The following is a 25,732-nucleotide window of genomic DNA, read 5'->3' on the forward strand; positions in this document are numbered from 1 at the left end:
CCTTTTATGTTGCTGCTTTATTACCATAATGGAACTGTTTACCCTGCCCAACATTCACTGCACTAAGGTTTTTAGGACAGAAGTTCAGATGAGAATGAAAGTAGTGAATGTTTTCATGAGGAATGTATGGGACACGTTCAGAAAAGAGATACAGGAGCAAAGTTCTGTTTCATTTAAATATCAGTCAGTTAAAGGAATGTGTGGTATGTTGTAGACATGACACAGTCTACAACATACCACATACAACAATCTACAATATGACCTTGTGAAATCTATACCAAACTACATGTGTGGTTTGGTATAGATTTCTGTAAATTTTTGCTGTAAATTGGGCTAAAGTTGGGCAACATGATACTTTAAAAATTGGGCAACTTTAAAAAAATTGGGCAACATGATATTAAATAAAAGTTTCTGATTCATTGGCTGTAAGTATATGTAGCTTTTGAAATGGCTGATATTGTTATTTGTAAAGCCAGTAAATAATGAAAGCTTTTTTTTTTTTAATTGAACAATCCCATCCACAAAAGGTTGTAAACCTATAGTATTATGTGTGTATTAGTACTGCTGGTGAGTTAAGGCAGTGTTTCTCAAACTTCAGATATCCGCATACCCCTTCTTAAATTTTCATTATTACCAAGTACCCCCTAAATAATTAATTATTAATAAATTAATTTAAAATATTAAATAAAATTAAATATCTATTTTATTTGAATTTATATGTTCATGTAAACAAAAAATGATTTATTTTTAAATTTTGGTTCTCTAGAGATGTCAGACGACACACTCTTATCAATTTCATTTGATCAAGATGCAATATCAATGTTTGCTTGACTCAGTACAAAGGAGAGCAATTAGACATATTAATGACAACCCACTCCTTACCAACTCACTCCTCCAACTTTTGCACGGACATTTGGTTTCTGCAATATGTGTCTTCTATAAATATTTCCAAGAAGGCAAATGTTCATAACGGTCAAAGCTACATAACTGAGAAGAGACCTCCACATAGCCTCTGAAGGAATGCGGAGAACTGATCAGGGCTTCTGACCTAATGTCCAATCCTCACCTTCTCATGGTGCCCCCTATTAAGTATCTACCTGGATACCGATCGAACGAGGATGGGCTGGCAATTTGGTATTTAGCCAACCAAATTGTATTCTTAAACTAAAATAAAAAATGATGGTACAACATGACAGAATTTCATGTCAGCTGGGGCATTGCCTGGTTAAATAAGGCACCTGTTGTTTTTGCCAGGGAACCAGGGCAAACAGCAATATGGAGCTCGCTGTGGAATTAGATAAGTACCAGATCGACATAATAGGGGTGAGACAAAACCTGGTGAAATCTTTCTGAGCAATAAATACAAAATGTTTTATTCAGGCAATGACAATGAAGGAAAAGGAGTAGCCATAGTATTCAACATTAAATACGAGGTTAATTTTCTTGAATGGCAGGCAGTCTCAAGTAGAGTGATGTGGGCAAATATGAGAATAGGGAAGTGCACAATGAGACTTATTTGTGCCTGTGGTCATATACAAGGTTCTAAGGTAGAAGGAATTATTTTGAGACTTTACAGAAAGCAACTGATACAATGAAAAAGGAAAAGGTGGTCCTGTTGGGGATCTAAATAGCAGAGTAGGAAATCATTGTGAGACATACAAAAATATTTTGGAAAAATTTGGAGAAAAGAGCAAAGCTAAAAATAATGTCAAATACCTGTTGGATTTCTGCTTAGGACATGGACTGGTTATTACTAACACAATATTCCAACATAAAAATGTGCACAAATTCACATGGAGAGAAGAGGCAAGGAATAAGAAAAGTCTCATTGACTATGTTATTGTTGATAGTGATGTTTCTCCCTGCTGCAGGACACCAGAGTGTACAGAGGATTTGAAATTGGAAGTGATCACTATTTAGTCTTGAGCAGGATAAAATTGAATTTCATATTTAAAAGAGGAACATGTAAGAAAGTTTTAAAGCGAATAAAAGTTGAGCAGCTCTCAGATATGAACTGCAGACTAAAACACATAAACATGATTGAAGAAAAAAATGAAGAGCTTCAGAATAGGAACCAAACCTTGGAGATTCAGTGGCAAGCCCTGAAGAAAACCCTGATTGATTCAGCCAGAGAGGCATGTGGTGAGTTTGTCTGCAAGGATAGAAAAAGCAGAACTCCATGGTCATGGTGAACACATGAAGTTAAAGAGGCAGTGAAGAAAAAGAAGAAAGCACATCAAAAGCTCCTGGCAAATAAGTCAGCTGGTGTTCTTAGAGAATGCAGAAACAAATGTAAGAAAGCTAAACACCCTGTAAAACTAGCTAAACAAAAATCATGGCACAATTTTCGTAAGAACATAGAAAATAAATATCAAGAAATGGCAAGATATTCTGGAGGTTGTTAAAAAAGCTCAGAAGTGGAGGAAAGAGTGCTGTAAAAGGAATTAGAGATAAAGGTGACATGAAAACTCGAGAAAAAGATCCTTGAAGTATGGAGTAATTATTTTGAAAAATTGCTAAATGAAACAAGCAGTTGTAGCACAGTGGTAAAAAACGCTGATCAGGCATGCAGTCAGGAATACATATCCATACTTGTAGAAAAAGCCATCAAAGGCTTGAAATATGGAAAGGCAGCAGGAGTAGATGATATTCAACCAGGAATGCTCAAGTACAGAGGCATAAAAGTCTTTCATGGCTGCACTGCATAGTTCAGAAGGCATGGACAGAGGGACAAATTCTGGATGATTGGAGAAGAGCTCTCATAGAGCTCTACTCCAGTCATCGTGTAGCCATATATAAAAAGGGAAATAAAACTGAATGTGAGAATTACAGAGTTATTTCTCTACTGAGTGTTCCTCGTAAGATTTATGCAAGTATACTTGAGAAATGGTTGAGAAGGATTGTGGAAGAAAAGCTTGGTGAACAACAGCTGGATTCAGGCCAAATAGAGGCTGTCAGGATCAGATCTTCACTTTATAACAAATAGTTGAGAAATCATGGGAATATAACAAATATTTGTATTTAAGTTTTGTAGATCTAGAAAAGGCGTATGACAAGGTGCCAAGGGAGAAGCTATTCAATACACTATAGTTATGGGGTGTTGATGAGGCATTATATCAAGTAATACTTAGAATTGAATTAAATCTGGTCAGACAGGGATGTACATTATCCCCTCTGTTATTCATTATCTATATGGATCACATTATGAAGGAAAGTGGTATTAAACATGATATGAGAATTGGAGATGTTAATGTCAGCTCTTTGCTTTATGTAGACGATGTTATACATCTAAATAAATCCGTCTACAAGTCTGCAAGATTCCCTGACTAAATTGAATAACTGTTGAAATAGATATTGTATGAAGGGCAGCAATAACAAGACAAAGACAATGAAAATAGGCAGAAGCATAATCAACTGCATTCTGAATGGAGAACCTATAGAACAAGTGAAATATTTCAGCTATTTCGACACAATTTTTAGTATAGATGGTAAATTAAATGGAAATAGACAACAGAATCAAAAGCTGGTATGGTAGGAAGTCAACTAAATAAATTTATGTGTAATAAGAGAGAAAATAATCAAAACACTAAATTAGCTGTCTCCTCCACACCTTCCTGCCTTGGGCTGTCACCACATCCAAGTTCTTCATCCTCAAGTCCTCTTCTTTGGCAGCCCATGCTTCCGCCTTCCTTGCACATCCATCTGCATGACCCTTCTTCCCACATATTCGTCCTTCCTCCTCATCACATGACCAAACCATCTCAACCTTGCCTCCTGTATTTTCGCTCCTAAGTTCAGAACTTTCGCTGTTCCCCTGACAGTAATTTCTCAGACGATCCTTTCTGGTCACACCACACATCCACCTAAGCATTCTCATCTCTGCTACTTCCATCCTGCTGATGTTATTTTTCCTCAGGGCCACAGTTTCTATAGCATATGTCATAGCTGGCCTCACTACTGTCCTATAGATTTTGCCTTTCAGATTGATTGGCATCCTCTTATCGCATAACACTCCAGCCATCTCCCTCCAGTTCCTCCAACCCGCTTGTATCCTGCATCCCACTTCCTTCTCAACTCCTCCATCTTCTTCCACTGTTGAACCTAAGTATCTAAAGTCTCTCACCTTCCTGATGACATTTCCTTCCAGCTCCAGATCTGTCATCTATCCACCACCCACTGTGCAACACATATACTCTGTCTTACTTCTGCTCAGTCTCATACCTCTCTCTTCCAGTACTCTTCTCCATCTTTCCAGTTTAGTTCCCGCTTCTTCTCTTGAATCTGCACACAGCAAGATGTCATCTGCATACAGCATTGTCCAAGGTGCATCTTCTCTCACCTCCTCTGTTACCACCTCCACCACATTAATAAACAGAAACGGACTTAATGCTGACCCTTGATGCAAGCCAACTGTTACTTGAAAACTTTCTGTCTGTCCCAGACAGGTCCAAACACTTGTCTTCACATTTCTGTACATTTACCGCACCAACCTGACATTTCTCCGGAACCTTCTTCTCCCTCAGACACCTCCAGACTTCTTGCCTTGGCACTATATTGTATACTTTCTCCAGATCAATAAATGCCAGATGTAGCTCCCTTTGTTTCTCTCGATACTTTTCCATCATCTGCCGTAACCCAAAGATAGCATCTGTTGTATATGAATAGATGAATTCACTGCCTGGTATATAACTGCCACATGTTTATGAGGTGCCACAGATGGCTAGAAAAAGTTCAATGTTATCTAATCCTTAGCTTACCCTCAGTGCTATAGGTGTACACCCTTTTGTTAGTGGAATTGACATAACACACGCAGGATGAATTAAATAGGCTTGATAGTATTGGGCAAAACATAATGGATGTTAATTTAATTTGAAAAAGTGTAATGTTATGCAGTTTGGGATAAAAAGATTACAAGCTGCACATCACATTTGAGGGAACTGATGCTGGAGATTTGGGGAGTAGTAGCAGATAGAAATTTAGAGAGCATATTGATAAGGTAGCCAGGGTAGCTCACAGGATTACTTGGTTATTGAAGAACACCCAAACAAATAGAGATAAGGGAGTTATCATTCCTCTTTATAAAGGCTTGATACAGTTGCATCTGGATCACCGTACTTAGGTCTGGTCGCCTGAATTTCTTGGGAATGAAGATGGTGGAGAATATTCAGAGGCAAGTGATCAACATTATTAGTGGTCTGTGAAATGCTCCTGATGGTGATAGAGTAAGGATTTATGGATTGATGAGGCGAGGGGATATGATAGAAACATCATCAAATTTCTGACATGTACCCTCAAGAGGTGTATAGGATATGATAGTGCTACATGAAAAATTTACGTCATTACTAACTTCCTATCTACAATTTTCCTCCAAATCAGTTTGCTACTTGTCAAGACTCCAACATTATCAGATCTTATATTTCTATCGTCTAAGGCACTTTTCACTGTATCAATCCACCTATATCTTGGTTTTCCTCTGGGTCGTTCAAGTGTTTTATTTCTAACCCAGCTCTCAGATCCGTAAGTTAAAATTGGTTTGAACACTGCCTAGTATACAGCTAATTTAGTGTCTTGATCTCTTATTACATATAAATTTATTTAGTTGACTTCCTACCATACCAGCTTTGTTGATTCTGTTGTCTATTTCCATTTAATTTCCTTCATAATGTGATCCATATAGATAATGAATAACAGAGGGGATAATGTACAGCCTTGTCTCACACCAGATTTAACATTAAACCATCTTCTTGTACTTCCTTCAATTCTAACTGCTGACTCACAACTCAAATACAGACTAAGTATTGCTTGATATAATGTCCCATTGACACCATATAACTGTAGCGTATTGAATAGCTTCTCCCTTGGCACCTTGTCATATGCCTTTTCCAAATCGGCAAAACTTAAATAGAGATCTTTGTTATATTCCCATGCTTTCTCAACTAATTGTTATAAAGTGAAGATCTGTGACAGCCTCTGTTTGGCCTGAATCCAGCTTGTTCTTCTCCAAGCTTTTCTTCCACAATTCTTCTCACGTATACTGGAATAAACTTGCCTGGAACACTCAGTAGGGAAATACCTCTGTAATTCACACATTCAGTTTTATTTCCCTTTTTATATATGGGTACTATTAGAGCTCTACTTCAATCATCAGGAATTCGTCCCTCTGTCCAGGCCTTCTGAACTATGCAGTGCAGCCACTGCAAGACTTTTATACCACCATACTTCAACATTTCATGTAGACATTCATTATCTATATGGATATTTCATATCCATATAGATAATGAATAACAGAGGGGATAATGTACATCCTTGTCTCACACCAGATTTAACATTAAACCATCTTCCTGTACTTCCTTCAATTCTAACTGCTGACTTGCAGCTCAAATACAGACTAAGTATTGCTTGGTATAATGCCCCATTGACATCATATAACTGTAGCGTATTGAATAGCTTCTCTCTCTTAGCACTTTGTCATATGCCTTTTCCAAATTGGCAAAACTTAAATAGAGATCTTTGTTATATTCCCATGCTTTCTCAACTAATTGTCATAAAGTGAAGATCTGATCCTGATGGCCTCTATTTGGCCTGAATCCAGCTTGTTCTTCACCAAGCTTTTCTTCCACAATTCTTCTCAAGTATACTGGAATAAATCTTGCCTGGAACACTCAGTAGGGAAATACCTCTGTAATTCACACATTCAGTTTTATTTCCCTTTTTTATATATGGGTACTATTAAAGCTCTACTTCAATCATCAGGAATTCGTCCTTCTGTCCAGGCCTTCTGAACTATGCAGTGCAGCCACCGCAAGACTTTTATACCACCATACTTCAGCATTTCTGGTCGAATATTATCTACCCCTGCTGCCTTTCCACATTTCAAGCCTTTGATGGTTTTTTCTACTTCAAGTATGGATATGTATTCCTAACTATATGCATGATGAGTGTTTTTTACCCCTGTGCTATCACTGCTTGTTGCATTTAACCATTTTCAAGTTACTAAAGGGTTTTATAGGATTAATACAGAGGATACATTTGAACACTTGGCTAGAGGGGTGCAGGATAAGAGTTTTTTTTTTCTGGAAATTTGTTAAGTATGGTTTAGCAAGGGTGCAAGGACTAGATTTTTTGCTTGGAAAATGTGAATGAATGTAATGGATTGCCAGAGGCAGTTGTGAATTCTTTGTTGATGGATTGAAAAAAAAAAGGCATGATAGATATTGTGTGGATTGTTTGGGGTCTCCCACAATGAGTCTTTGGATTTCATGGAGATGTCGGTGCAATAACAATAATAATAATACAGTAATGTGCCATTTATCCAGACTTCAAAACAGTGACTTGTGAACCAGCTGACTTCTGGTTTAGCACTGTGTAATGTACTTCAGTTATTGAATTGGATTAATAGTAGGTTACTGTATATATACACTGATGTTATATAATTTATCAAATTATGATTCCTTAAATATTTTGTGTCAGTGATCACATTTTAGGTCACATAATGTTTTTTTTTTAATGGATTTTGAATTGCCTTTATTATAATTTTTATATCTAGAATGTACTTCATCAAAATGATGAGACATTGATCAGAAACACACTTAGGAAGATGCCTTTTCAAAGTGTGCCATCACTTTTAGAATTATTAGTTGAGAGGTCACATTCTCAGAGGTAATTTTTTTTGTTAAATGTTAATAACAATTTGTGATTATTTTTTTTTAATAGTTGATTGAAGTGTTTAAAAAAAGTACATTTCACTTATTATTTAAATATTATTTTGAAATTCTTTTGATTTAGCATGCTGGGAATCTTTATTTTAGGTTAAATATCAAAGTGTATATATACCTTGAATCAAATGCAGAAAGAAAAAATGAAGGATTCTAAGAAGTATCTCAGAAATGACAACTTCAAAATTAGTTTTAAAAAATAATAATCATAAGAATCATGATAATTTCCTGATAAACCAACATTATAATTTAATTTTCATTACTGTTAGCTTCAAAAATGTTTTCTAAATTCTTTTTTATATTGATCCCAACATGAAAGGTCACCAGACCTATGGAACTGTTGTGTTATAATAAGTGACTAGGTAGAAAGATATGCTCTATGAATATATATCTCAAGGAGTTGGGGATTGCACTCACTGAGAAAAACAGTGTGGGAGAGATTATTCGATAAAATAGAGATGTATGGAATGAAGAAAGATGATTTTGTTCGGTATGTTTGGAGTTAGTTATGGATGGATGTTCGCTGGGGGCTGCTCTAGTAGTTCTTACATAATTAAAAGAAAGCGAAAAAGTGATGGTGGCCAGATCAATAGAGCAATGCTGAAAGTGCTTTAAAAAAAAAAAAAGGCATAGTGCAAAAACAGAGTCCTGTGGGAAAAGTGACTAAACGGAGTCTCTGATAGAGGGATTGCCTGTTAAGTGGTTTGCTCTTTTCTGTATGTCGTCAAGAATTTTTAGGATAGTTTTGGGTGCATCATTCCAAATGTAAGAACAATATTCCAAGGTTTGTCTGATCTGAGACTTATAAAGTATTATATGAGTTGAGCAGAGCAGAAGAGAAGTACTGTTTTGAAACAAAAAAAAATAAGTTTTTTTAGAAATTGAGGCGGCTATTGGTGTAATATGTTTGTGCTGGGATAAGCTGGATGTCACAGTAAGTCCAAGAAGAGATAGCTGATCTTGAAAGGATATTGGGACATTATAAAGTAAGTGGCAGTGAACTAGGATCATTCTTGCAGGTCCTGAATTTTAATAGCAGTGAAATTCATTAAGTTGTCTTCACCCTATTGGTAGAATGGTTGAGGAGATCAGTGTTTTGGTCATTGGTTATGGAAGATCTTGAGACGTCAATCATTTGAGCACTATAGGGTTTCTCTACATCAGAAAAACTAAATAGGATTTGAAGTCAGAGATGGAGGGAGAGAGAGAGGTCATTGACGTGAAGGAGGAAGAGCATGGATGAGGGTATAGAATGCTGAGGTACTCCAGCATTGATAAAGAAATATGATGAGAGAAAGCCATCCACCATGGCATTCAATGAACGACCAATAAAGAAAGTTAAAGATGCCAAGAAATTATATTCTTAGTTTAATCCCTTATCCAAGTGTAAGCAAACAAAGTTTGCATGTGAAGTAACTTCACAACTGGGCTACTTGTATGTAGAGGCTAATGACTTCACATCACTTGCCTTAGTATCCCATAATGCAAAGCACATATCCTTACAGATGTGTAATTCTATGCATTATTGGAAGAGTCGCAAGGAAGAAATTAGCCTGAAGACAGACTATGCTAACTATATACAAGACACATCAGTTTTAACTTATGAATATGAGAACTCAGAAGTAAAACATTTGATCAAGACGAGACAATATATGAGAGAAAGATTGCAGGAGTGAACAGGTAACATCAATGGCAGAATCATATTAAAAACAAAGTTATTAGGAAGGAACTTTATTGTTAGCATTCAGGTAAGCAACAGTAACTTAAAGTGGTGTGGTTATTTAAACAGACTGGGAAAGGAAAGGTGAGCAAGATAAGTTTTGTTTTGCAAGGGTGATAGACCCAGAGGAAGATGATCTGGGTGGATACAGTAAGAAGAGCCTTAGAAGATAGAAATATAAAGATCTAGCAATATTGGAATCCTGACAAATCACAGATTCATTTAATTGAATATTGTCAATAGGAAGTTTGTAATGATGTTAACTTTGCATTTAATACTCCCATAATATCTTGTACACTCCCTGAGGGTTCACATCATGAAGTTAATGGTACTGGCACTAATCTGAGATGCTATAATCACTTTGAATAGAATAGAAGATGAAAGATTAGTAGAAGTGCTTAAAACTAAAATGTTAGGAAAAGAAGAGATAGGTAGTTGTGTTTTATTAGAGCTGATTGAATTGGCAACATGACAAATAATAGACTCGTCTATCTATCTATGCTGAAAAAAAGTGGTAATGTGAAAACAAGAAGAGTTCTGTCTATTTACTCAACTAGTTTTTCTCATATGGGGAGGGGGGGGGGGAACTAACATACATAAAGTCCACATTTGCCTGCTTTTCTTTGTAAATGAATGGCATAATATATTTAGTACTGCAGATGATTCTGGCAGTTGCATGCTCTAACATGCAGCTGTCAGGAATAATCTAGCATTTTTGGGGGGGGGGGGGGGTAATTTGCAAGGTTTGGAGCATCAGTATCTGTTTTTATTGTGGCACCTTGGACTTAAGGAATAGACTTATGGACATTTTCTTGAGGAGATGGAGAAATGTATGTAGAAATGCATGACTTGGTTAAATGACATGTTTATATAATTATTAACTGACTTAAACACCGAGAAAAAATACAAGAGATTTAATAAGGTTTCACTACTAGTTTCATCAGAAATGCCAACTTTGTCAGGTGAATACAGTACCATGGAGAAAACAACATCTTAAAAATATATTATACTTTCGACAAAAACAGAATTTAGAACAAGTAGTAGTTGTCTTTGAAATTGAGTGAGCGTTAGTTCTGGCATGAAGCACTGTGCATGTGAATGATATCATGAGTGCACCAAAACTGGATTACAGCACGATGTGAATCGGGCAGGCTGTGACTGAGATTGCTGTTTAGATGGGTAGAGTCAGGAGCTATTTCTTTGGATTCTAAGATATGTCTTTCTAATTCATCTGAGCATTTATGGATGTTTGAAGTTGAGTTCCAGTCTATTTGATGTTGTCATCCTTCAACATGGACTCTGTTATAAGAAATGTCATGTTGGTGTTCTTCTAGGCGGAGTGATTGACTTTTCTGTCTGGCCATAATATGGTTTTCCGCATCTGCAAATAATTTTGTACACTACTGGGAACTGAAGAAGCTTGTTTTACTTTAGGTTGACTGAGGTAAGATCGGAGTTTTGGAAAGGTGGAGAAATATGTTTTAACATCAAATTTCTTCGGGATTTTCGCTAGTTTAGGAGAAAGAGAACTTATATACGGTAAGGAGATGTAGGCTGTTGAGTTTGAGTTATCTTCATTACTATGTTGATTGCGTACACTAAGACAATTATAGATATTTTTAGGAGAGTAACTGTTATTTAAGAAAGTCCTTTCAATCTAACTAAGTTCTTGTTGAAGTTCATCTTCTTCTGACAAGGATCTCCCCCGATGAGTGTGGAAATAATTCCTAATTTCTAAGGGTGGGGGGGGGGGTAGTGATGTGATGAAGCATGTAGGTATCTATTGGTGTGTGTTGGCTTTCTAAAGATGGAAATCTTGAGACTATCTGTTGTTCTAGTAAGTTTTATATCTAGAAAAGCTAAACCGCCATTAAATTCTGGTTTGGATGTGAAGTTTATATTTTGATGAAAATTGTTTAAATGATCCATGAAGGTTTGTAAGTTTTTTTGGGCCATGCTCCCAAATTATATATATACATATATAATATCTATATATAGCCTCTGCATTACTTCAGCCTTGGTGGTTCTGTGTAATATGACTTCTGATGGTGCAAATATGAAAACTGGTCCGGAAATAGTGAAAATTTGAAACCAGTCTTGGAAACCACCCTTCACATAATGCATAGCATCATACACACCCAAAAGATGTGTACTTTGCATTATGGGATATGAAAGCAATTGATGTGAAGTTCATTGGCATCTATATACAAGCAGCCCATTTGTGAAGATGCTTCATGCACAAACTTTGTTTTCTTGCACTTGGATAAAGGATTAAACCAAGAATATAATTTCTTGGCATCTTTAATTAAAAATACTAGTTTTGCTGAGCAATCCTCTGTCTGACAAGATCAAATGCTATAGAAATGTCAAGAATGGCCATGTGAATTTTTCCAAACCTTTCTGTGGCTTTTTCTGAAAGGCATGTAGATGGTTGTTGATAGCTGGGAATGTGCTGAATTGAGAGCAGCAAAATTTAGACTGCTCTATAAATTAGATGGTCAGCCTGTATGTAATGAAAATGATGGCTGTTGATCACCTTCAGTCTTCTTGAGAGAACAGAAGTACACTGGACAGTAATTTTTTGGCTGACTTTTTATCATCTGTTTTTGATTGGACATGTATTCTTGTTTCCATTCTATAAAGTAGTTGCTAGTCAAGTACGCAAGATTGAAATAGTGATATAGGACTGGTGTTAATTCTGGAGCAAAATTTCTGACATAACAGGATGGATACTTTCATGATCATTTTGTGACTTAAGCTATTCAGGATTCTTCTGATTTCTTCCTGATGAAAGACAGGAAAGCATATAATGAGATGCTCTTGATAAAGTGGAGAGCACTTTGCCTTGGTCATCAGTGCAGCAATTTAAACTTTTTCCAGCTATTGTGAGCTGCAGAGGAAATAAAAGATATTTTTATGGGCTCAATCTCCATATAAGTTAGGTCTCTTATAAGGTATTCCCTTACAGTAACTTGAGTTTTTCATCTCACCAAGCAAACACCAGAGAACATAATTGTTGTTCTTAAAATTAGATGATTTTGAGCAACAAGGATGAGAAAAGAGCAAGCATGTTCATCTCACATATTCTCCTTATGCTACTGAACCAGTGTAGAATAAATGAAGTGTTTAATGTGAATATACCCACATAAGGTTATAAATCTATTGTATATCAGTACCAGGTCATACTGAGGATTCTGAAATCCTTAGTCTGACCTGGTACTAATTTTTCCAAGCCACTTTATATCTCAAAGAATTTATCTAAAATTTAGACTACTTACAGTGCCTAGTCATATCTTGGGTAACTAAGGTCTTGCTATGTGCAAGAGTATAAAACAAATGAAATAAATCTAAATCAAGCTAAAGTTTATTTTTAAAGAAACTTTTTTTAATTATTTTTACATCATGAAATGTGAGAGTTTGACCTAAGTCTCACACTATATCAAATACAGTTATGATAAAGTCTTAAATGAAGTTCCATAGGCATAATGCTGTTATAAAGAAAAAGTCACTATAGCAAACTATCCATATTAACAAATTATTTCATTACCCTGTATACTGCTGTACTGTACACCCACAGATGCGAGACCCTTCGACACTTGTGTGCTTGTCAAAAGAAGGAGAATCCATTCCAATAATAGGATAATCAGTGCATTTTGTGGGATGAGTGTTTATTATTGTAAATTGGAAAATTAGTTTTTCTTTTATGAAAATTCTAGTTCTTAAAGTGGTAACTATTTTTTTTTTATACAACAGTTGGAAAATTTATGTATAAAGCACATGACTTTGCATGTTGGTGGCCAACTCATGCATCCTTTATTTCTTTCTCCCCTTCAGCATGTATTGACTCTTCTTGGCACAAAGCAAGGGTCGGCTGTACGAAGTGTTGGCATACAGTACCTCTGCTGTCCTTGCACCGATAAATCATCAACCAACCAACAACTATTTCTCTGGTCCCTTCAAGTTTTTTGCCAGTTGTCTTTTCTCCCATCAGTAACAGTGCTGGAGAATGATTATTTTATTTATTTTTATTTTTTTTTTTTATGAGAACCTCCAGGGAGTCAGGGACTCATTGAGGGAGGCCACATACTACATGCATCAGCTATCATACTTATTGTTGAATTCATTCACACTGCTTGCACATACCACATCCTTGCAATCCATTCCAATCACACACCACCCTACAAGAGAAAAATATAGCCCTCACCCCTTCTTAGCAGAATTAATTCTCGGCTTCCAACTATGCCCTCTTGTTTTTTCCCACCCTCCATAAAATGAAAAATTCCATCAACTGAAACCCCGTGTGACCATTTCAGAAGTTTGTAAGTCAATCATATCACCCCTCTCTTTCTCCTGTTTGCAAGTGTCTCAGTCTACAAATTCTTAATCTGCCTTCATAATTAGTATTCCACAATCCTGATATCATTTTGAACACACTCCTTTGCACTCGCTCCAGTGTATTAGAATTTCAATGGAAACTAAGAGACCAGATCTGCTCACAATAGTCCAAGTGAGGTCTTATCAAGGCCTTGTAAAGAGGCAAAATGACATCCTTATCTTTACTTGTTGAAGTTTGTTTTCAGCATTGCATTTATCTTTTGAGTTGTATTTGCAATCTTTGCTACATGGCCCCTGAACTTCAACTAACACTCCAAGATCCTTAACCTGATCAGTTTCTTCTAGCATAATCCCCCCAGTATAATATGACATTGGATATCTAATCGTGCCAACGTGCATGACTTCACATTTACTGACATTGAACTGAAATCCATTTTCCCATGCCCACAATTCCAGCCTATTCAAATCATTCTTGATTTACCTATCTGCATCATTATCATCATCAACAGCAAATAGCTGTATGTCACTTGTCAAATCCTTCCCAGTATCATTAATGTACAGATTGAATAACGGTGGACCAAGGACTGATACACTACTAGAAATCATCTGCTTCCATAATATAATCGGAGTACGACTGAAACAATTCATTATTTCTTTCTGCAGTCATATTAAGCCAGAGTTTGAGTTTCTTTTTGAATGATTCGATCTTGTTCCAAGCATTAAATATTGTTATATCTGGACCTGAAGTTTTAAATTCAATTCGTTTATGTAAGAAAATATGTCACTCAGATATGCCAGCCTGGCTACCCATTTCTTATTCTGGAAATAATGTGATAGATTGCTTTTCTTATCAATTAGAAACAGCTAAACATCCTTTCAGAGTTCATATAACCTCTTGAGAACTTTACCACATGACAGCAAATGAACTTCTGAATGGAAAAGAAGATTTTGATGATCAGAGCCCATTTCATCGCACAATGCTTTTAACAATCTTGCCTATGAATGTAGCAATGTGTTGATAATAAGTTATTGCCTGCCACATCCTTAATTTTAGTGACTAAACAGGCAGCTCCATCAGTACAAACTCCAATGCAATTTTTCCATTTGAGACCTTTCTCTTCAATGAAACCATTTAAAACTTTGAAAAATTTCACTGCTGATAGTGTGCATAGATAATTCAGAAACACTTAAAATGTCTTCCTTCATGTCACTTTCATCATAGTCAATGTATCATACATACACGAGTAAAATGCTGTTGTTCTGAATATCTGTAGATTCATCCAGTTGTAATGCAAACAGTTTCGATTTTTTAATTATTTTCAATGAGTCGTATTTCTGTATCTTCTGCCATATCAGACATCTGCCTTTCAACTGTATCATTTCACAATGGGATGTCTTTCATTTTGCTTGCTGCAGGCTCGCCTAATACTTCATTACAAGCAGCAGTCAAAAAAGGCTTAATGAATTCTTTGCCAATGGAATATGGTTTTTTACATTTAGCTATCTGTAATGATATTAAGTCAATCAGATATGATCTTGGAAACATACCGGCTGAATACAGTATTAGTATACAGAACAGATTCAACACACTCAATTTGTATGAAAGAGAACCAGATGAACTGTGGGAAGAGATTAAAGATATAATTAAAACAGAAGCAAAGAAGAATATTCCAACAGTCTGTAAGAAGACGTTTAAATGGCTGTCAGAAGATGCCATCAAAACTGCTCAGGAAAGGAGAAAAAAGGCCACAGGAAATTTGCAGGAAGTACGGCATTGGAATGCAGAGTTTGAACGACAAGCCAGAAGAGAAGAAAAATACTTTAACCAGGAATGCCAACAAATAGAAGACCAAAACAAGAAAGGAAAAACAAGAGATCTTTTCAAAAAGATCAGAGAACTGACAGGGAAGTTTGGCACCAAGGTGATAATATTGAAAATTAAACACAAAGGATATCTTACAGAAGCTGCCAGACATCAAAGAAAGATGGAAAGAGTATACAGAAGCTCTTTACAGAAAGAACTCCAAAATTACTGAGAAATTTGAAGAGCAGGATTATATGTAGGACTCAGTACCACTGGAGAGTGAAGCGAGCTGGACACTGCAACAGCTATCCAGTAAGAAAGCACCAGGAAGGGACAGAATAGCTATTGAACTGCTCAAAACCCTGGGAGAAGAGGCAGTTAAAATTTTAACAGTTCTATGTCAGCGAATTTGGATCACGACTACATGGCCTAGGGAATAGAAAAAATCAGTTTATATACCTTTTATTGAAGAAAGGCGATGCAAGAGAGTGTGAAAATTACAGAACTATAGCACTGATTTCTCATGCAAGTAAAGTCTTACTTAAGATCATTCAGAAAAGACTGGAACCATTCATGAAGAGAGAAATGTCAGATGAACAGGCAGGATTTCGAAAAGTCAGAGGAACAAGAGATCAGATCGCCAATGTGAGATGGATAATAGAAAGAGCACAGGAATATCAAAAGAATGTCTACCTTTGTTTCCTTGACTATAGCAAAGCTTTGACTCTGTAGATCATGTCAAACTGTGGAATGTGTTAAGAACAATGGGAGTACCAGAGCATTTCATTATTCTTCTGAGGAATCTTTATTATGAACAAGAAGCTACCGTCCAAACAGATCTTGGAGAAACTGAGTATTTCACAATAGGTAAAGGGGGTGCGACAAACATGTATTTTATCTCCGTATCTGTTTAATTTGTACAGCGAATACATTTTAAGAATGGCATTGCTTGAGGAGTCTTCAGTTGGAATTAAAATTGGTGAAAGAAATGTTAATAATTTGAGGTATGTAGATGATACCACCTTGCTAGCAGAATGCAAAGAAGATTTGCAGGAACTTATTATGAAAGTTAAATAAGAAAGTGCTAAATATGGCCTTGAACTTAATGATTTTGAAGTAGATGGGGAGAAAATGGAAGTAGTTAACAATTTTGTGCTCCTAGGATTTTGAATTGATGAAGATGGGTATTGCACTGTAAGAATTTAGAAGAATATTATTACTTGGAAAGAAAGCAATGACAAATTTAAGCAAGATCTTTAAAATAAAGATATTAGCCTTGCAACAAAAATCAGAATCATGAAAGCAATGGTACTGTGGTACTGTATGGATGTGAAAGTTGGACTCTGAGAAAGAGTGAAAGAAGGAAGATAGATGCATTTAAATTTTGGATTTGGAGACACTTACTAAGAATACCATGGACTGCAAAGCAAATCAGTGATAGACAGAATAAAACCAGATTTCTCCCTTGAGGCTATGATCATCAAGCAGAAAATGTCATACTTTGGACATATTATGTGAGGAAATGACAGTCTGGAGAAGATGATGATGCTTGCTAAAGTTAATGGAAGCAGGAGAAGAGGAAGACCAAAAATTAGATGGGTTGATGCAGTTAAAGAAGCATCTGGAATGTGCCTGGAAATTCTGAAAGATATGGCCAGGAACAGATCTGAATGGAGAGCATATGTTCATAGAATCACCAGAAGTTGAAAACGACGATGGAACATAACACAACACACAATGATATTAAATAGGATGCCATCAGAAGTGAAGTTTCAGTAGTTGAAGGTTGGGAAATAATTTTCTTTTCTATTTTAAGTGCATCTCTTTTACTCATAGAATTCAATGGGTTTGTTGACTAGATCGGAATGTTTTGTATTGAGATGTCGGGTAAGTTGCAATGGCTTCATAGCTTCATTTCCCAGAGCAGTAGCACAAATGGCACATTGAGATCGTGGCAATTGGTCATTGTGAGGGTATTGAATGAAACCAAATTTTAAATAAATAGCTGTCCATGCACTTAAGAATGAATGCAGACTTTTTCCTTCTGTGTGCTGGTAGTTTTTCCCTCCTTTTGTACATCCTAGAGATTGTTCTGTAGCACTATTTGTTGCATCACAAACACCTTCAATAAGAGATTCCTTAACACCAAAATGAAACAAAGTCCCTTGTTTCTTATTCATATTAAAATTTAAATCTGTAGGCTTATTAGTTTTAAAAAAATCACGGCACTCTGGTTTCGAAACAATCACTTATGCACTGCAATGCGAACTTGCGAAGAAACAGTGTTCAGTATTACTAGATTCGAGAACTGGATATAGAATACCTTGATCTTCAATTTTAGTGAAAAATTTTCTATATACTTCCTTGCTGATTGGTCACTGACATTTGCAACACTGATGTTATTTCATTCAGTTTTGAGAACAGAAGATATGCTGCTGCCCATTGTTGTAATTGGCTTGCAGGCAATTTTTATGACCAGTCATAAACAGCTGTATTCGTTTTCCTGAATGTTGAAAGATTTCGATGTCTGAAAATTCCCAATCATTCATGAATACTTCCATGTTTAAAAATGTGCGGCTTGGTCACTGACATATGTGACACAGATGTTATTTATGTGTTCTGGATCTGAGCTTTTCAACACATTCACGAATATTATTCTCCTGAGAATATTTCCATTATAAAATATTTATTCATTAGAAAACTAAAATGACAAATTTCAGGAGAACCTCTTGCGGCCTGGTATAATTGATGCCACGTCCCGGTACCGGGCTGGACCCAGCTGTTGAGAAACACTGCTCTAGAGCACTAAGCATTAGAATTAGCTTCAAGTAATAAATCAAAATTTCTTGCTTTTTATGACATGCAATTTTAATTATAATATACAAATAAATATAATCTGAAATTTCTGAAAATCAAATTTAAATTGTTTATCCATCAGTTTATTCATTTTTGTTTATTTATAATTTGTTTTCTAGGAATTGTACATATTTGGACTGGTTAAAACACTTATTATGTATTCATGCAGCAGCTTTGTTGTCAGTGAGTATTGTTTTATTATATTAATATGTTGAGATGTAGTTGATGTAGTGGTAAAGAGGTATTTTTAAGTTAAAGAAATTGGTTATGATGCTCTTTTTTTATTTTTTATTATTGCACCTTGCATTTGATCGGATCAGACTAGTTGTTCTGCAGTGATGTAAGTTTACTTATTTATTATGTTTTTTTTGGGAATATGTGATTTTAGGTGCTGTTCTGTGTTACAACATGCATTACTTAATGTTGTTTGTATACATAGTAACTAACTCTAGTACTACATATATCTTAGTGAATGAGATGTGTAAATAAGTGTATGTCCACCATACTTTTCCCTTAAACTTGTTTACCATCAAGGTAGTCAAACAACACCTGACAACTCATTCTCTCCTCCCCTCCCACTGCAGACCAAAAAAATTTAAATGTTATGCTCTTGTTAATGATGCCAATTTTATAACTTCAGGAGTGACTCCTTTGTTTTCTCTCCTATCAAATTGTGCATTGAAATATTTGTTAGCATCTACTCTATAATTTCCCTTAGTAACTTATATGTTTCTACCATATCCCTCTTTTCCACCTATCAGTTAAACTTTGTTACCCACAAACCAGTTTATCATTATTTATTCTATTCACCACTTTCATATTGCCAAGAAGCCCTGTTGAGCAATTCTAAGCATAATAGTCATAACATCAAAATGATCGTTTGAGCTATTTTGCTGACTTTTGTGATATGCACATCTGAACTTCAACTATTTATCCACCATTACATCTAAATTCCAGAGTGTATAACTTTACATACTGACATTGAATTGGTGGCTACTATCCTTTGAACATGCTGACAGTCTCTTTAGAGTATCTGCAGGATTTCTGCATCAGTTTTATTAATGGCATCATCAGTAAACAAGTGGATATTCTCCCTCCAATCATTCTCCTCCTCCTCATTTCTTTCAATGCAGTGCTAGTGTTTTTCTCATTTCACACATGCTCCACTATGCATCACAATTCTAGATTTTGTTTTAGCCACGAAATGAGAAGAATGAGTTGCCATTAAATTATAGTTACAGTGCTTTACTAGAAAATGGCAATCATGCACACTTGAAATGTGTGAGAAAGCATAAATTTCAATAAATTATAATACTGGAATTAACTCACATAAAATATTATTTATTAGTATAATTTTTGTCTGAGTATCACAGGCATCTTCAGTACAAGGTTGAACAATAACTGGCAATTCCAAAAGGTGCCACCTAAGCAGCTAATGCAAATAACTAAAAAAAGATCATTAAATTTCCTAACTTATTAAAAATAAAACAAAAATAATATAAATAAATAAAATAATACACACACACACACAATTAAAAAAAAAAAGTTAGGAAAGATTAGCTGATATAAAAAGTACTATCTCCCACAAAGGAGATAGACATAGACCATCGGATCTGTTTAAGTTCAGAGAGTGAAGTAAAGTTTCATGTGTTCTTTATAAAGCCGTTCCATGAGGAACCGACTTTTGTGAAGGACCTGTCTTGCTCCAGTGAACTCTATGTCTAGTGTTGATGGTATGCTCTGCAAGTCCGGACTGTTCATGTTCAAGGTATTGAATATAAGACTTGAGATCTTCCTCTTTGTCTGAAATAAGATAACCCACATGAGCAGGGAATCTGGTAGACACCTGGATAATTGAGTTGGGGAAGCTTGTCTTTTGGAGAAGTGAGAAAGGTGGAGATTTTTCTGATGAGGCAAAAGGCAACAAAAATTGTTTGTGGTTTTAAAACTTTTGTGTTCAACAAATGCCTTTTTCAATACCTTGAACCTGAACAGTCCAGACTTGCAGAGCATGCCATCAACACTAGACATAGAGTTCATTGGAACAAGTCAAGAGTCCTTTACAAAAGTCGGTTCCTCATGGAATGGCTTTATAAAGAAACATATGAAACTTTACTTCACTCTCCAAACTTAAACAGATCCGATGGTCTACGTCAATCCCCTTTGTGGGAGATAGTACTTTTTAAATCAGCTAATTTTTCCTAACTTTTTTTTTTTAATTGTGTGTGTGTGTTATTTTATTTATTTTTATTTTTTTAATAAATTAGGAAATTTAATGACATTTTTTAGTTATCTTGCATTAGCTACTTAGGTGGGGGTTTTGGAATTGTCAGTTATTGTCTACTGGCAGTATTTCCTTACTGAAACACATTTAAATTAAATTATGATTATTTCCAATAAATACATTTGTAATCACATTAGTACATTAATTTAGTTTAATATTAACAGTATATGTATAACAGTACTGTTAATAATGACATCAGCTGTTCCAGTTATGTTATAATTTCTGTCAGCTGCATTTACCATCTTCACTATTAAAGAGTTCAATCCAGTTGGTACAGTGACTTGTAACTATTATTTTTAGAGTCCAATAAATCATTGACTCAAAACGAAATAAAAAAATTATATATTCAATGAAATTAAGTAAAACTATATACATCAGAACTAAAATTAATTTAAGAACTATAAAAACTGTCTGGATCCAAGACCTTCAAAAATAAAACTATTTTTTACAACAATTTCTTACAAACAATAAATGTTCACCAGAGTCAGTTCTTTATTAGACCTTCCTCAAAATCTAAAACTTCTTAACTTTCACAAGATTGTGTGGTATTTTCTTATTTAGCATATGTTGTTTCATTCACCTCACTGTTTCGCTGAGTGTAAATATTCTTACCTCAGGCAGTATAATTACAAGAAACATAAATTGATTACCAGATGCGGGACAGGGAGTTTCCTTTACTACTTTATGAACACTGTTAAAGTAGAGCCTCTTCTTAAGCCACTTTACAGTTTCAGATTTCTCTGATTACATCACTTGTTCTGATAAAATAGTTAATATTGCCAGCATCTTTGAAACAAAAGAAGAAACTTTACATTTTGCATTTCCTCGAACGTTGAAATAGAATGCCTACTTAATACTGTTCACTTGTTGACAGTCTCACTTTTTCAATCTAAGGATTTGCGTCGCTAAGATTCCCTTTTCGAAATCTTCTATTAATATATTCCAACTGACACTTTTTAAAAAATTCCTAAAACAAAATTCTCTGTTCTGCTTTCTCAAACTTCCATTTTCTCTCTTCCCCCCCCTCAGTGAACATACACACGTTCCACTGAGCGGCAATCAAGTAGCTAGTAATGGCTGACACATTATCATTGTTAGCAAAAAGAGAATGTCTTTACAATCAACGACAAATATGACAACATACTTAATAATTTCGAATTTCAATAAAGAACACTGAAATTATTACAAGTATCAGATATCTGGTAAGTACGACTCATCTGAAATACTTTACAATTAATTTTAACATAAATGTCAATATCCGGCACATCACAAGTGCTGATTATATACAGTTACAAAACCAAACTAAAGCTATTACAATACTAACATAGAGAAGCAATTGTAAAAATATTCATAACGGTGAATTACTATTTCTAAAGTACACACAGTATGTTGTAATAGTCCATGGATTATTTTTAAAAAAATTAATTGTACCTTTCAGAAAAATTTCATTAACACAAACTTGTAATTACAAACACAAATTAAAATTGGCACAATCTAATTAAATACTGTAGTATATCTTATTCTTCCAGCACCATTTCCCCTTAAGTAAGTGTGCAATTGTCATATGGTATTGTCTGAAGCTTATTTTCACAGCTCATACATAAATATATGTAAAAATTAGCTTAATTTAATTAAATGCTTGAAAATTATACATAATACAGATTCTTTTCATCATCATCAAATTCTTGACATGTATCCTCAAGGGATGTACAGGATATGATAGTACTACATGAAAAATTTACATCATTACTAACTTCCTATCTACAATTTTCCTCAAAATCAGTCTGTTACCTGTCTTCCTTTAGGTTTTTTTCCTGCCAACTTGGCAGAGAACACTTGTTTTGTTAATCTTTCCTCTCCCATTCTGTTTAAGTGACCAGACCACCTGAGATTAGCTCTGCTAACACATTCCTGAATGCCAAAAATGTCAAGTCTTTCCTAATTTAACATGATTTGCCATTAATGCCATCAGTTCATGCTCCTAATCTTTCTCAGGACTAATATCTGTGGTCTCTAGTCTTTGGTCAAGTGTTTTATTGCTAACCCAGCTCTCAGATCCATAAATTAAAATTGGTTTGAACACTATCTTGAATATAGCTTAATTTAGTGTTTTAATTAAATTCTCTCTTATTCCATATAAGTTATTCAGTTGACATCCTGCCATATCGGCTTTGTTGATTCTGTTGTCTATTTCCATATTTAATTTACCATCTTAACTAAAAATTGTGCCTAAGTAGCTGAAATGTTTTACTTGTTCTATAGGTTTTCCATTCATGATGCAGTTGATATTTTCATTGTTTCTGCCTATATTCATTGCCTTTGTCTTGTTATTGCTGATTTTCATATCAAATTTATTACAACAGTTATTCAATTTAGTCAGGGAATCCTGAAGAGACTTGTACTGGATTTAGTTAACATCATCTGCATAAAATAATGAACTGAGATTAACATCTCCAATTTTGATATCATGTTTAATACCACTTTCCTTCATAATGTTATCCATATAGATAATGAATAACAGAGAGGTAATGTACATCCTTGTCTGACACCAGAAATAACATCAAACCATCTTCCTACACTTCACTTCTAACTGCTGACTTACAACTCAAATAAAGACTAAGTATTGCTTGATTTAATGCCCCATTTACACCATATAACTGTAGCGTATTGAATAACCTCTCTCTTGGCACTTTGTCATATGCCTTTTGCATGTCTACAAAACTTAAATTCTGATCTTTGTTATATTCCCATAATTTCTCAACTAATTGTCGCAAAGTGAAAATCTGATCCTGACAGCCTGAATCTGGCTTGTTCTTCAAGCTTCCCTTCTACAATTCTTCTGAACTGTTTCTCACGTATACTTGCATAAATCTTACCTGGAAAACTCAGTAGGGAAATACCTCTGTAATTCTCACATTCAATTTTATTTCCCTTTTTATATGGGCTATGGGAGCTCTTCTCCAATCTGGAATTTGTCCTTCTGTCCAGGTCTTCTGAACTATGTGGTGCAGCCACTGCAAGACTTTTATACCTCCTTGAGCATTTCTGGTCAAATATCAACCACTCCCGTTGGCTTTCCACATTTCAGGCTCTTGCTTTCTCTACTTCAAACTTGGAAATGTATTCCTGATTGCATGCTTGTTGAGTGTTTTTTACCTCTGTGCTGTCACTAATTGTTTCCTTTAGCAATTTTTCGAAGTAATTACTCCATACTTCAAGGAAATCTTTTCTCCAATTTTCATGTCACCTTTACATCTGTAATTCTTTTTACAGCACTCTTTTTCTGAGCTTTTTCAGCAACCTTCAGAATATCTTCCCACCTTCTTCATATTTATTTTCTATGTTCTTAGGAAATTCTTCCCATGGCTTTTGTTCCTATGTTAAAATGTAGATTAATATTAACTAAAATTAATTTAATTAATGTTCCAATATTTTGATTAAATTGCCATCATGGGAACAAAATAAGAGATATGTGCATGCTGGCACTGCATTAAGTGATGAAAATGAAGCATGTCAACTGAGAGTTGACCTAAAGTCCTAAAATAGTGTCCCCTAGTGGGATAAATTTGGCTTCTTTGGTTATCGGGATGAAGTATGGAGGATGAGAGCTTCCAAATTTGGGGCAGTTTCATGTGACCAAATTTGTTGAAGTCAGAGTAGTTTCTTAAATGGAAGCAGATTCAAGCAGAAGTCATATTTATATTTGCTGCAATGGAGTAAAATGACTTTCTTCCAGCATATTCTATGATTGGTGTCCAGAGCATGGTCAACAAGTGCTGAATGGTTGTAGTGATGGAAACAAATATACTCCTTATGTTCAGCAATTCTGATCGCTATCTGCCTGTTTGGCCATAGTAGGATAGTTTACAACCACAAGAGAACTGATAAACATCTGGCAGGTGTGTCCCATGGCTTGTCTTTGGTGGAATGGATAAGGGATGCTAATTTTTCATATGCTCTGTAAATAGTTGAAAGATTGTATTTTTTAAAGATTTTTATCAGTTTTTCAGATGCACCTTGGATGTATGGAATAGCAATAGCTCTAGTGTAGTCTCTCTTCTGGAGAGGATGTATGGGTTTGGGGTTTTAATATTTTTTGGATATGGTACGAATGGTAGTCATTGGCTAAGAAGGTTTTGTGAAGGTTGTCAAGTTCAGTGGAGAAGGCACTGTTATCTGAGCTAATTAATTTAGCCCTCTTATATAAAGTTACTAAACCTTCAATAAATTTGTTGGTTTGTGTGTGGGTTTCTTTAAACAGAGAATGCTACTGATCCATCTGGGTGGCATGTAATTAATGTATCTAGGAAGGGGAGGCTGTTGTCATTTTCTTTTTCTAATATGAACTGGATCCCAAGATGTTGATTGTTTAGGTGTGTTAAAAATATGTTGAGAACATGCAACCAAATGAAGAACATCATCAACAAAGGGTAGCCAAACAGTTGGTCTATATGGCGGTAAAGTTTATCGTGCAAAGCTCATCATTCTGGTAAGCCGAAATCAAAGCTTTCTAGGCAAACGAATAGATCCTTTTTGAACGCTGCCGGAATAATGTTATCCCTGATTGTGCTAAATTGAAACACTAGTTTAATTCATCAAAGGCTCTCTGCATAATGCAGATGCACTAGACTTTCCCTTTTACGAACAGATTGGCACTATTTGCCTACACTAACGAAGCTATTCATGCACTAGAAGAAGCTCTATGCAACAATGATGAATGCTGACCTTTGCATGATTCTTTCAGACATTTCTAACGCATCTGCTGCCAGAGAATTCCTAAAAATAAATAGTCGGCACATCAACAAATTTGCCGAAATTCTAAAAAAAACTATGCTGTCAAGCTTCAGCAACATCAAGTAAACACTGTAATAAAGTTATCTTTCCTCACTTGACAAACGAAATAGCCAGGGTTGGATTGGAAGCAATTAGTGCACCATCTCTTGGCCACAACTACGCTCTTGCACCTATAAAAATTTCTACTGAAGAAATTATGATTCAGATTGAATGTGGGATTCTCA

At 35.3% G+C, this 25,732-nt stretch overlaps 1 protein-coding gene across 1 annotated transcript in view; it reads left to right on the forward strand.

Annotated features, from left to right (window-relative positions):
* LOC150097737 (WD repeat-containing protein 43-like) overlaps positions 1–25,732 on the forward strand; it is a 200,893-nt gene that overhangs the window by 148,601 nt on the left and 26,560 nt on the right. The window contains exons 12-13 of the mRNA XM_090407367.1: positions 7,547–7,659; positions 18,550–18,613. Of these exons, the coding sequence (XP_090263493.1) occupies positions 7,547–7,659; positions 18,550–18,613 (177 nt within the window). The remainder of the gene's footprint in view (positions 1–7,546; positions 7,660–18,549; positions 18,614–25,732) is intronic.

Source organism: Typopeltis vanoorti, chromosome 17 (assembly GCF_054136105.1).
Source record: "Typopeltis vanoorti isolate ZY-2024b chromosome 17, IOZ_Tvanoo_1.0, whole genome shotgun sequence".
NCBI classification, from domain to species: domain Eukaryota; kingdom Metazoa; phylum Arthropoda; class Arachnida; order Uropygi; family Thelyphonidae; genus Typopeltis; species Typopeltis vanoorti.